Genomic DNA, 14,000 nt, shown 5'->3' with positions numbered 1-14,000 from the left:
GCCGGGGAGCTGGGAGGGATGCCCAGGGAGATGGGGAGAGGAGGCAGAGGGGGAGCACGGTGGGACTGGGATTCTCTCCCACCGCCTGGATGGAGGGGCCGGGAGTCCAGGGCAGTGCTGGGAAATGCCCTGTGTCTGCACCATGGAGCTTGCTGTAAGGCAGCTTCGTGGCAGAGACCTCGCATTTCATCGTGCGGCTCTGCTACGCCGCTGTTCAAGGTGACAACTCGTGGGGCGGTGTGGGGAACTGTGGCCATCCCGGCTCAGAAAGGGGAGCATCACGTTGTGAGCAGGGCAGAGAAATACCATCTTCAGTCACCCGTGTCTACTCTCACGTTTTCATTTCTAGCTGTTCTTTGAAAAAGTGGGTGTCTCTAAAGGTGAAATTAAAATCCTCTCCCTCTCCCCGTCCTCCCTGTGTTGCCTGGGGCATTTGCTCCCAAGCTGTTCCTGCAGCTGCAAGGGTTTTCTGCATCCATGCAGGCAACCAGACTGAGGTCGTGCGAAACTTTCGGAGCAACTTTTCCTTCCGGGCTCTTTGCTAGACTTCATTCCTCCACTCCACATTATCTGCAGATGCCGGGTCTGTAAGCCAGAGCTGAGAGAAGTGTGATGTTAGAGGAAAACCGAGAAAAAACGCTGCCTCGTGCAGTGGGGCACTTCCAGTGCTGAAGATGTGGGGGTGGGATTTGCAGCTGCCAGGTGGGGTGCAGTCCCAGATGGCCGGGGGAGAGCAGGTGTAAATGCCATCTGGAGCTTTACCTCTCCTCTCTGTGAGTCACTCGCACGCAGTGCTTTCACCAGTGCCAGGCTGGGACACGTAGGAAACTCTGCTTCTTACTAATAATGTTTTGAAGCATTCCTCAGATACTTTGGGCTCCCTGGGAGTTCTAAGTCATCTCAGGAACCAGAGTTTACTTCCTTTGGACACCTGTTTGTCCCTGATTTTTCACAAATATGGCACAGATAATGCTAACTTCTGTAGGAGCTAGTTGTGATTCACAATGCATATTTTTTCACTTCATTCTTCACAGTATGAGGATTGAGTGGTGGCAATATCCTAGATGGATGATCCTGTTTGTGCAACGTGCTGGATACATCCCATCTGGATAAAATGGAAATGGGGACTGTGACGACTTATGATGCCCTCACCCACTGTGCTGGGAACTGGTCACGGCTTCTTTCGATCCGCTTTCTTAGGCACCCTGGGATCTGCTGGGATTTACTGGGCTGGGTATGGATTTTAGTCATATAATATTTGCAAAAGGCAGCGTGGCAGGGATAGCTATGATAATACCGTGGCCATTGGTGGCTGTGACTTGGAGAAAACGCAGATGTGACATCTTGTGAGGAAGGAGCCCACTTCCCAGTGCTGGCCAGGCTCAGCGTTGCAGCAAGTGCCGTGCCGCAGCCTTGGTTGGTGGATCACAGCAGCATCCAGAGCGGTCGTCCGAGGCGAATTCATGACGGATGGGTTTGGAGAGTTCAGCCTGCAGGCTCTCATGGATGTCTCTCTGCCCTCGCTCTGCTGGCTCTCCTGCGGCAGCCCTACAGCCTTCCTGCCCGTCCTCTCCCTTTTTCCTCCCTCATGCCCATTTTTCTCAGTGGTGCCACAGATGCTCCAAATGCTTGTTCCAGGCCATGTGCTTTCACCTTCTCTTTGGGCACCGGGCGTTTTCTGCCCAGACCTCTTGCCTCTCCTCTGACTTCCACATCAGATATTTGCCTTGGACTTCTGCCTTTGTCACAGACTGTCCCCTGCATTGGATATCCGCATGAGATTTTTGTCTCTTCTCCAGCTGTTGCCGTTGCGTTTGGTAACTGGCACGGTATCACGCCAAACTCACCTGCCCAGAGACAGATCCCTACAAATCCCGTGTGTTCTGCTGAGTCCAGAGGCTGGTGCTGAGGTTGGCCTGGGGGAAGGTGCGGTGCAGGGACCTTTGCGGTGTCACACCGGTGTAGGGGACACTAGAGAGGGCCAGGAGCAAGGCAACGCCAAGACTTTGCATCACGTCTTTCGGCGAGCTGAACATGGCCGGTGTTAAGCGACCACATGTGATCACCTCCTGAAAGGGGACACACTTCTGCATATGGTGGGGAAACCATCTCGCTTCTGAGGAAGAAAAAGGGATTACTGGGAGAGTTTGAATGGGCCAGCAGCATCTGGGACCTACATGGAAAGGACCAGGGTTGCGTGGTGTCAGGCCTGGGACCGAATGGTATAAACCCACGTAAGAGGCCTTTTCTACAGGAATTCTCCATGTTTTTACTTTAAGGTCGTAATCTTTTCCTTCTAAAAGGTCATAAGCTTTTCCCTTCCAGATACACGAAACAGGACAGAGGGAAAAGACGCAGATTTATTACATCGTACATGAGAACAGCTAAAAATTCTGCCTCTGCTGATAGAATTGGCAGAGGCTTTGTCCCACCAGGTGAGGTGGCAGAGCACAGAGCTGGCAAGAGCACTCATTGAAGCATGGCCAAGGATATCCATAGGATTTTCCTATGCCCATCCATAGGAAACAGTGATAACTAGGTCAGAGAATAACCTCATATAAAAGATGCGAGCGAAGTTTATTCCTCTTTTTATGTAAACCATTTTTAGGACCTTCTTTAACCTGTGTTGATACGTAGGGATGACCAACTCCTTATTTCTGTGAACTACTGCTGCAGCTTGGCTGCTGGACCGGGGGGATGTCACTGCTTACAGCCAGTTTACATTTTAAGGTTTGGGCACAAACGTGAACTACGATAATATTTCTGCTTGAAGGAAAGTGGATATTCGGGCACATGATTTGTTGCAGCAAGGGGCTTCACGGTAAAATTCATAACCACAGACTAGATGGCAGATGCAATTCAGCATTTATAAATACAAAGTAATGTACGCTGGCAAACAGCCCAGACCCGTACCTAAACAAACACGATGATGGGCTCTAAATGAGCTATTGCCACTCAGCAAAGTGATCCTGGGGACTTTGTGGAGGGCTCTCTGAAAAGCTCGGCTTGATGCTGAACAATAGCAGGGAGTGCGGGAGCTGGCAGGGGCAGAGCAGGACGTCTAAACCTCTGCCTCAGTCCATTGCATCCCAAGTATCGTCCTCCCACCCCTACAGGGAAGAGGACCCGGAAAAGATGCAGAGGAGTACAGCAAAAATGTCTGGAGCAGTATTCATACCGTGACCTGAGCCCTGGAGAAAGCCGGAGAGAGTGGAAAGAAGGTTTCATAGTCTGTGAGGAGACTGGGAAGATTCTGCCTCAGGCAGGCCCTGGGCCACTGTTTGCCTGGCCTGGAGAAGATGCCAGGGCAAGGATTGCCTTTCCACCCGCATCGGCTCCTGACCAATGCGTCAGACCAGCCCAAACGTGCCCTTGTCTCACCGTGCAGTTCTTCTCACGGTCTTGAGTTATAGCAAGGGCTTTTTCTCTTTCTCGTTTCCTGGCCTCGCAGGGCATTAGTAGGCCATCGTAATTGATATTAGTGTTATTTTTATACAGGGACCTAATGACTCCTGTATTTAAATCCCTTGATATTTTCCCCTATGAAGGTTTCTCGTGACCTTTTCTTTGAGACTCTTTCACACCTCCGTGGCTTGCAGCAAGCCTTTGAAATTCAGCAGGAGGAAAACCCCCTGGCTAGAGAAGAGGCTTTTTTTTTTTCTTTTTTTTCCCCTCCTCATCAAATTTGAATTCAAATTGGCTGAAATATAAACTGTTAACTATCACCTTTTCCTTTCTCCCCCTGACGTTGCTGGGGGAGATGCTGGCAAACCACCAAAAGCATAACCCTGCCCAAATGTTGTTAGGCGAAACCGACGCTGCTGCTGCCAAAATGCTGGGAGCGCCGGAGAGCCCCTGTCAGGGATGGGGAGCACGGCCGGCCGGGAGCTGCTTTGGCACAAGCCCGTGGGTGGATGGAGCTGGTTAAGGTTTGTGCTGCACTCAGCTCACGTAATGAGTCGTGTAGTTCAGCCCTAAGCGATGCTGAAGAATCAGCGTTCAGACCCCTCTGGAGATTTGTGAGGATGGATTCTAAGAATTGCACATGATATAACTCGCTTTTACCTTCTTCCCTTAAAAATATCCCTGCAATATTGAGTCCAAAAATCACATTAAGGCAGTATGATTTAGGTGGAAAAGATGAACACCTAGAAGTTAGGAAATGGCACATCTATTGCCTCCATCCCCTGCCTGGATGCATTACGGAAATGACCTTTCATTTCGGACTGCATATGATATTTTTTCTGCTGAAATCCTGTCTCCTTCAGGGTAGAGGCTGGACTGAGGCTGGACTGCCAAAGGGAATGAAAAGCACCGCAGTCCCAAAGGTTAATGGGTCTGGATGCAGTCGCAGAGCATGTGGGATCAGAGACTGTACCTGTAGAACCTAGGGGTGGGGTTCAGGTGCCTGAACATCGCTGCCATTTATATCACACCCAGCTCCAGCTGCTGGAAGAGCGCAGGTCTCCTCGAGGAGCTGTGTCAAATCTGCCAGCGCTCGTGTTGGCATCATGGACCCTCGAGGGTGTCTGAAAGGCAATTAGCTGCCTATTTTTAGGCGGCTGGGATTCGACACCAGAACAGGGCGTGGGTGTCTCGGTGGGAGGTGGGACTCTGAGCGCCAGCGACGGCCCGTGGAGTCGGCGCTGACCCAGTCAGCCCGGCCTGGCGAGGGTTCAGCGCCTCGGAGCAGACGCGGAGCTGCGGTCAGCTCGCTCGCTCCAGTGACCGCACCGACTGCGCGTCTGGAGGGGTCCCTGACACCCCGCCATCCCCACGGAGATGCGGATATGCCACACGACCTGCAGCAGCCCCAAAATGTTCTGCGGCTGCCTGAGGATGCCGCTGCGGCAGTGGGCACCTGCGTGCTGAGACCTGCTCTGTTTGTACCCGCTGCGGCTCCTCCGCTCCTGTGACACTGCTTGCTTGTCCTGGGAGCTCGTGTGGTGGCAGAGCATTGCTCCTCTCCTCTCCTTCTCACCCTAAAGCCACTCCGCCATCATGAACCAGCCCTCCTCTCTGCAGCGGAGGGAGGGAGGAGGCAGCAGAAGGCGGGGAAGCTCCAGCCTGGGGTGACACTAGTCCAAACCAATTCTCCTTCCTCATTCACCTCTCAATTCGCCTCCGACATGAGATGCATAAAAGTGCTGCCCTCTTGCTTTCGGCACACACGCACTCGCACACACGGACCCACCTTTGGCCACAGGACAAAGCAGGAGACACTGAAGCTGCGTTGCAGAGTGCCTTTCAAAGCCATGTGCTGAATTTCAAACAATAATCCGTTCAGAACAGGGAATTAAGCAGCTATAGTGTCCCCGTACTATAAACAAAGGCAAAATGCTATGTGCATCAGCAAAAGGCTTTGTGTTGTAAAGTACTCCCTTTATGTCCAACCAGGAGAGAATTCAAATGATTATTGACCCTCCACTGTAGGAAAGCCGCATTATAATATCTCCAAATCAATAGAGACAAGTGCAGAGCGGCAGAGAAAGGCCACGGCTCTGCAAACTGCAGAAAATTGCATTTTGCTTTGGCCTCTTAAAAAGTTTGCAAAGCATCTATTAGAGGCCCCCTGAGCCTTTTCTTTCTAATTGCCATGTTTGACAATGCGATCGCACAGGGGACTAGCGGAAAGACAGATAATGGACCCTCTTTAATTGCTTCCCAGTTCCATGAGTCATAACACTTCTGAGATGGCAAAGGGGAAGTGCAGCAGTTTGACTGAAGGAGGTTTCTGGCTTTTAAGAAAGCTCTGGAGGAACAAATGCTAAACTGAAAGACAAAGTCTTGGAGGGACTGAAGGTTCCAGGTACTGGCTTTTCTTTCATCTTTTGCTTTTGACCAGGACTATCCAGTTAAGTTTTAATCGTATTCTGGAAGGGGTAGGAATGGCTTCTTATCTAAGAGTTGAGGAAATGGGTGTCATGCCAAGACCCTTTTTCTCAGGGATGGGCACTAAGGTTGACTCCTGCAAAGTGGAAGAGTCCAGCAGGTGGTGGAGGGACTGGCGTCAGTCGGTTGGCAGTGGTGGCGGGAGCACGCTGCCTGCTATGGATTTATCTGGCAGGTCGAGGGAAGGATGCCGTAGCGCCCCACGGGGAGCTGGGCTTGGCACGTATTTCTGGGAACGGACAGATAGTGGACCTTTTGACCTCCCTCCTCCCTGTGACATCAGTGAATACCTCCTGTACTTCTGCCCTAAGGGCAGAGCGTGTTTTTCCCGGAGAAGGAAGGAGCCCACAGCCAGAGCTGAACCCAGCGCTCCAGGAAGACAAATGATGGCATTTGCCTGTGCCAGCCAGGCCACGGAGTAGCTGGGCTTTTTCTGCCCAGATCCTCTGGATTCTTGTCATCCGCCCTCAACCAGGGCTTTACCCTTTCTTCTGAGGGCAGCACCCACCAGGACCCCTCAGCATCATGGAGACTTGCTGCCTCCGGGAGGAGCAGAAGTCCGTGCCACTCACACTATTCCTGGCAAGTTCTAAGCTGTGTCTGCGTGACCTTTGCCTGGCCACCCTCTGAAGGTCTTCATCCTTCCCCTCTGCTGTGTGCCAAGGGGAACAACCTGCAGCGTGCTGTACGGGACAGTGCACAGGCTCCGGGCACTGCCAGGTTGTGTCCCAGCCTCTCTGGGGATGGACTGTTTTGCCTGAGTACTGCCTTCACCTCAGTTGGACAAGCCCTGGGACACGGTGGTTGTGAAGGAGGGGAGGAGGATGGAAAGGTCATCAAAAAGGGAGACAAACAGGGGGAGGTGGAGGGGAGAACAGAAGAAGGTGCCCGTGGTTTTGTGCCAGAATGCCCAGCGGATGGGGGTTGGGGTGCCCGGTTCCTGTACACACCCCTGCAGTACAGTCCCCGATGAGTGCTCCAGCTCCTTCCTCTGCGTTGTGGCCCCAGCTCCCTGCTGCAGCACGGTGCCCAGTGAGGTGATGCTCCATGCCACGCTGCGGTGCTCGGCCTGGCATAAAGGGGCTGAGGTCTGTGCTTTGTGTTGTGACACTGGGCCCCAACACAGGTGCCTGTTTCCAACTGATGGGGTCCACTGCACCACTGCACGGGGCAGTGATGCCATTGGCCCGTCTCGGTCTTGCAGGGCTTGGTCTAGAGTAAGAGATTCCCTGAAAATATGGGGGTATGTTCAAGGCAGACAGGAACAAGCTCTGGTGTGCTTCAAACCATCATAAACCTTTGTGGCTGCATTAACGTGGCTTGATGCCAGGTCTTAGCAACCTCCTGTCCCAGGACCTTTCCTTGTTCTAAAGTAGCCACTTGGCACCTGGTCAGGAAAAGCCAGGTAATGTTTGCCTGGAATTGGAGGGATGAAACTATCCTGGTGCAAGGTCTGGATGGCTCACGGCACTTGGTGGCCACTGTGGTTTGGGCCAGACTGAGCACAAGGCACAGTTACTGGTTGAACACCAGTGATGGAGAAGCTCCTTGGAGGAGCAGGGGAAGGCCAACGCATGTTCCCTCTGGTTTCGGGATGGGGTCACCCTGACTTCCCAAGGCCATCCGTGGACTGCACCCACTCCTGCACTTGCTTCAGGTCCTGTGCTGGCTGGGGACCTTCTGACAGCTGCTGAGTGCCGAGCTTTGCCATGGATCAGTCAGCACATGGTTGAGCTGCACAGCAGGAAAGTAGCTGGAAAAAAGCTTTGGGGGATGATTGACAGTAACTGTCTCCGGTGGAAGGAGCTTATCCGAGCAGCTCATGAACACCAGGTCCCTAATTAAAGCACACAGGCTAGCCCTGCCTGTAATTAATTTCCCTATGCTGCTCCGCTGGCAGCCAGCTATCAGTGCCACTGACTCACGGCTCCCGGCAGCCTCAGGGGCATCGGCAGCGGGAGAAGAAAAGCCGTGGTTCAGAGCGGAGCAGGATTTGCCCCTTCCCTTCGTCTCCTCTGTGCTGGGGAGAAGCCGTAGCGTGCCTCCAGCTCTGCACACCCCCAGAAGCTGGGACAGGACCTTGCTGCAGCTCTGTCCATAGGAAAGGGCGGTTGATGCAGGCTCAGGGCACAGGCGATCAAGTGATGGCAGGGTGCAGGAGGGTGGCAGTCAGGACGGGGTGGCACGGGGCAGGCTGGTATTCATATGCATGGCTTGTTCTCTGCCGGCTGCTTCATGTTCTCTCTTTCTCTCCCCGTGTATACATGTATTTATTATGCACTTGCCTCCCCTGGCTGGAGCTGGAACAGGAGTGTTGTCATTGCGATTCCTCTCCCATAGGAATGGCTCTTTGCATTCACTCCGCTGTGAGCGTGTCACATATTTATAAGGCATGTGGGATGCATCTGGGTTGTGGTTGGATTTTCCCCGAGCAGGCTGCAGCCCCTGCGGTATTGCCAAGGCAGGGAGGAGCTGCTGGGGAGAGCCGAGGAGCCTGCAGCGGTGTCTGCTGTCCCAGCACTCTTCAGCTGGAGAGGGTGGTGCTGTGAATCTCATTGCTCCAGCACCACCTCAGTCCTCATCATCTGAATCACGAAACTGAAGAAAGAGGCTCCAGAAAGTCTTATTTCTCTGGCTACAGGTTTTCATTACCAGCTGGGTAGAAATCGTGCTGGTCAGAGAGTTGCCAGCACTGTTTTAATTTCCCAAGAGGCTCCTCTTGGTGTGACATGTCTCCAGCAGGGGATTTCAGTTGTCTCCTGTTACTTTGCTCCATACAATGGGACGTGATATGTCAAAACATGACAAGCCAGCCAGAATGTGTCATAATACCGCACTCAACACACTGCCTTCCAGGGATGCTCAGCAGCTAATAATATCAGGCTCGAATTATCTCTGCATGCTGAGCTGGTATTTTTTCTCCCATGTGGACTATGATATATAGGAGTCTCCTGCCCGTATTGGACTGCTGGATCACCACAGATTTATTAGCTGCACACGGTGAATTATTTTGACTAGACTGAAATTCAGGCCTGCGATCCCAGCCTGTTATTGCAGAAAAGCAACTTTCCTGCCTTGGCTCCTCCAATACCCTTGTTATTGCTTCAGTAAACAGTTTGGTGAGATTTCCATATCAGTTAGTCCTTTATCGTCAGGGGTTTGAAGTTGCTGCTTCGATGCAGAGATAATAAGGTTTCATTAGCAATGCTTTGGCTTTTCAGGCTTTTCCGTGAGATGCAGCCGCTGTCTCCAGGACGTGTCCCCGCGGGATCCAGCCTGCGGCACCATGCACGCCTGGCTCTCCCAGTCTCCCCCGTTTATCCCATTCCGCGTCGGTGTCCTTTTCTGCCCGACTTTTTGAACGCTGCTGTTTTACCTTAAGGTATAATGAGGCATCGACACGCCTGAGCAATATTTTCAGTCTTTCAAGGAAGAAAAAACCTCCCACAACAGCGAGGAGGGAAAGCTGCTGTTTGTCCCTGGGCTGGAGATCCCCAGCGGTGGGAGGAACAGGTCTCTTTGCCAGAGGTGCTGTGACGAGCCGGGAAGGAGACACACGTGTCCCTGCTCACACGTGGTATTTCACAAACGGAGCCTCCTGCCGCTACCGTTGCTGCCCATTCATTTTAGCTGCCGCGTGCGGTTTAGAGGAAGCAATCTAATTACTTGCTGCTAATTGCTGGTAAAAGCCCTGCTGAAACTGCCTCCCTCCCCACCATGGGTAGGAAACAGACAGAGGTTCACGCTGACGCTCCCTCCTGGGTCCCCTTTCAGGAGATGCTGCTGGCTGCCCAGCCTCTGCCCATCCCTGCCCATCCTCCAGGCCCTTTCCCAGCATCCCAGCTGGGGGTGGTGAATTTGGTGAATCAAAATGCTTCCTTGTGATTCCTGTGCAGCACAGCTCCTGGGGAGGTCATCGCCATGAAAAAATGTTCCTCTCAGGGTGTCTTCAACCCAGTGGGCATGCCTGGAACGTATGAAATCTACTTTTGCCTTGCAAACTTTGAGGAATCCCTGAATCGACCATTGCACATCATTTCCTCCAACAGCACTGCCCTCTGTGGAATAATGTGCTGTTTTCCCCTCTCCCTTGATGGCTGCAGAGATTCAAAGGAAAAAAGGGGAGAGGAAGGGAAACAAGCATATCTGGCGTAAAGGTTTGACCGAGAGAAGGAAAGGATGCTCTTGGCCCCAAGACCTCTACAGGCAGGTCTGGCCTGTAAGTTATTCTGGGAATCTCTCGCAGTTATTTCCTACAGGAAGATCAGATCAGTCTGAAATTGATGGAAAGTCACAAGAGCCACATTTCCGTCTTACGTTTTGAGTGCAATGTGGGGATGCCCACTTGTTCTGGAGGCTTGTTCGAGGATCCTGAAAAGCGAGGAGCTGGTGGCTCTGCTGGAATGGGACGCAGAGTTGCCTCGTACAACGCCATGGCTGCAGGCATCGGCCACAGCTGGGCAGGTGCTTTCCCATAGGCCGAACTGTGCTAAATATGCCTGTGTCAGAGACAAACAGCCCCCCAGAAGGCAGCCCCTTTGCTCAGAAGTAAGTTCTTTGGAACAGGGCTTATGTTAGATGCGCATCCAGGACCCACGATGCAAATACATATTGATGATCACTCTCTTTCGTCACCGAAGTCAGAGACCTCCCAAGAGTGAAAGGCTGAGGAGGTGCTACAAGTGTATATTGATTTTAGCTTTTGTGTTCTGTGGTACAGCATTTTTAATTCTGCAGTTTAATTGTTTGGCTCCCGTGGCACATGTTGTTTGTGGTTAGTGGCAATGCACTTAGAAGGGTGATTTTCAGGCTCATCTATTACTTGCAAAGAAAAACTCTCCCATGACCCTGGCTAATTTGCATACTATTTTTGTTATCCTTTAGGAAGCAAACTGCTGATTTTGGTGCTTTGCTTGAACATCCAGTCAGAAGTGGAGTCTTGCCCCGGGGCGTGTGTATGCTACAGTGAACCGAAGATTACAATAAGTTGTCAGCAGCAAGGACTGACAGCAATCCCCACTGAGATACCCATCCAGAGCCAGCGCATCTTCTTGCACAACAACAAGATAACCCTTGTGAGGTCCACCAGCTTCACCTCCTGCCGCAACATGACGATTCTTTGGATCCACTCCAACAACATCAGCCTCATTGAGCCTGGAGCCTTCTATGGGCTCAACAAACTGGAGGAGTTAGATCTCAGCGACAACACGAACCTGAAATCTATCAACCCTGTCACTTTCCGGGGTCTAGTTCACCTCCACACCTTACACTTGGATCGTTGTGGGCTCCTGGAGCTCTCCACAGGGCTTTTTCGAGGGTTGTTCTCCTTGCAATATCTCTACCTTCAGGATAATAATCTTCAGAACCTGCTGGATGACACCTTCATAGATCTCGCAAACCTCACCTACCTGTTTTTGCATGGGAACAAAATCAAGAGCTTGTCAGAGAATGTCTTTCGCGGGCTAATCAACCTCGACCGTCTGCTTCTGCACCAGAACAGGGTCAGCCTGGTTCACCGCCGGGCTTTTCATGACCTTGGGAAAGTGATGACCTTGTATCTGTTTAACAACAACCTGACCGTACTCACGGGGGAAACCATGGCTCCCCTGGTGTCCCTCCAGTACCTGCGCTTGAACGGTAACCAGTGGATCTGTGACTGCCAGGCTCGGTCTCTCTGGAATTGGTTTAAGCAGTTTAAAGGATCGTCTTCGGAGCTAGAATGCCACCTTCCCCCCCGCTTGGCAGGGAGAGACCTCAAAAGGCTGCAGAGCGCCGACTTGGAAGGATGCGTCGACTCCTTCAACCAGATACGAACAAGCGTTTTTAGCACTAAGACCAGATCTGGCAAACTGCCGACCGGGGTCCCCCCTCTTGGTTCCCACAACGGCTCCCCGAAGTGCTGCCATCCAGAAACAGATAAGTCTTTTATTTATGAAGCTAAAGGCAAGGCAGGCCCTTCTTCCCACAGCAGCCGGCCATCCTCCAACAACCCTCTCAAGGATAAGGAGAACATGTCCAAAACCAAGTACGTTGAGACGGACCCTTCCAAAAATGGCAGCAACAAGCAGATAAACGATTCCCCCTTTGGGACCTTCCCCAGCATTGTAGACCCTCCATTGACCAAGTTGAAACCAGAATTTCTAGAGCCTATTGAACCTTCCACAGTCCCAACCAAAAAGAGGCAGGGCTGCTCTAAAAAGAACAAATCAAAGGCCCAGTGCCGCCTCATCCAGCAAGGAAACAGCTCCACGTTACAGCTCAGCCTAAGCCTTTTGATCCCCCCCTTGGTGTGGAGCTTACTGTTATTCTGCTAAAATTAACTCTTTTCCTGGGTTGATGACACTTTAATACTAGACTTTTGCTGACCTCCATAAATGTTGCAAACAAAAGCAAAACTACCATCCACCCTGAGAAAGCTTTGTTACACAAAAGATAACTGGATGCCTTTATAAAAAACAAAAAAGACAAAACACCAAGATGTACATAATTTATTTGTCCTGAAACCTGTGAATTATACCTTTGGTCTTCGGAACTGCACTTGCCCACAAAGCAGCTTTTGCTACAGCAGATGGTAAAGAAATATGGTTTATTTACAGGAAAAAAAAAAAAGTGTAAGAAATGCTCCGAAAAGAATGTCTAAAATCTGTTTGTAACTTAACATCACACTGAACAATATTGCAGGTTCCCATTTGCAGAGGTAATGAATTTGATGCTGTTTTAATCCTATGTTTATGAATATTGCAGTTTTTCTGTATTCATTCCATCACACCATGTTTACGGGCAGCATTTGTTAAAGAATGCTACCTTTTCCTTCACAAGATTGCAGTATATATAGATATGCATTTTATTTTACTTGTGTACAAGTATACAAAAAAAAAAATATAAAATAAAGATTTCTTTTTCCTAAATGGTTGTCCTCTGCAAGGGTGAAGTACACTAACCAGCTAGAAAGCTGAAAAATTAAAAGGATGTTGAGTAATCCGTGATCTGAAGGCAGGTTGAGCGTTTAACACGACAGTAATAAATAAGACATACGCGGCGCGGTTACGCAATCTTTAACTGGTGCCAACACAGGGTTTCCTTGCGTGAAACATGCTCTGCCAATGCTCCTGTTTCCCTTCGAACTGTCCCACGCATTGGCCCAACATCATTCATATTTCAGGACGCTCAGAATAGCAGGAAATATTAGCCCAGCCCCTTGGAGCTGAGGACTCCAGGTTGCAGGTAGGGGAACGTTAGTAAGCAATCCCAAGAAGTCGGGCAGGGTCATTTTTCTTCTGATACGCACAGATAACTAGACTCAGCTCTGTGATTAATGAACCAGAAGGTAGTTCCAGAATGGAGCAGCACTCAGGCTTGTATTTACGAAATAAGGTGTATCTCCCCAGACACACAGCTCCTGGCCTTGCAGCTCAGGCTGGCTGTGCTGGAGAGTTGGTGTCCATTCCTGGCTGTGCCACAAAGGAGTTGCTTCATGGAGTTGCTGTGCAAGTGTCTTCGTCTTTTGTGTGACACCCATCTTTGACCTCACGGTGCTATGAAAATAAAACCATTGATGTCTGGGTGCCCCCATACCACACAGGGGGCCATAAAGCTCCTGCCCAGACCTAGTTGTCTATTCCTTGTACTGCAGGCAGCCCCCCGTGCACTCTACGGGTGCCCCAGGCTGTGGCAGGGCTGTGCAGAGAGTTTGCCAGGAGGTTGCTTTTCCTTATCAAACTACAGATTTTCTTCTGTGCTCCTCTTTTCAGGAAGATTGTTGAGATATTGAGGTCTATGCATGCAAGACCAGCCTGTCACATGTGGGTGGCGTGTAATGTGGGCCAGAGAAGAGCAAGAGCAATGCATGGGTGTACCAAGGTCCTGGGAACGTGCACTAGAGGACTATGTGTGCAAACCAGGCTTAGGCTCTCCAGGATGCACCAGCCACAGTTGGGGCTCACAGTACTGGGACTGGTGCTCAGCTTCACAGAACAACCACACATGGAGAAGGGAGGGACCACCGCAAGCCAGGAGTGAAGGACATTGGCAGGGCCATGACATGGTGCCAGCCTTGCTCCAGGCTTGACGGTTCACGAGGAGTGAACAGTGACTGTGGGAAGAAGCAA

General features: G+C 51.1%; 1 protein-coding gene across 1 annotated transcript in view; it reads left to right on the top strand.

Annotated features, from left to right (window-relative positions):
* Positions 1–12,809, top strand: part of RTN4R (reticulon 4 receptor) — an 80,276-nt gene extending 67,467 nt beyond the window's left edge. The window contains exon 2 of the mRNA XM_063351462.1: positions 10,777–12,809. Coding sequence (XP_063207532.1) covers positions 10,777–12,206 — 1,430 coding nt within the window. The 3' untranslated portion in view covers positions 12,207–12,809. The remainder of the gene's footprint in view (positions 1–10,776) is intronic.
* The last annotated feature ends 1,191 nt before the right edge of the window (positions 12,810–14,000 follow it).

Source organism: Chroicocephalus ridibundus, chromosome 13 (assembly GCF_963924245.1).
Source record: "Chroicocephalus ridibundus chromosome 13, bChrRid1.1, whole genome shotgun sequence".
Classification (NCBI taxonomy): domain Eukaryota; kingdom Metazoa; phylum Chordata; class Aves; order Charadriiformes; family Laridae; genus Chroicocephalus; species Chroicocephalus ridibundus.
This window is presented reverse-complemented; position numbering and strand designations above follow the sequence as displayed.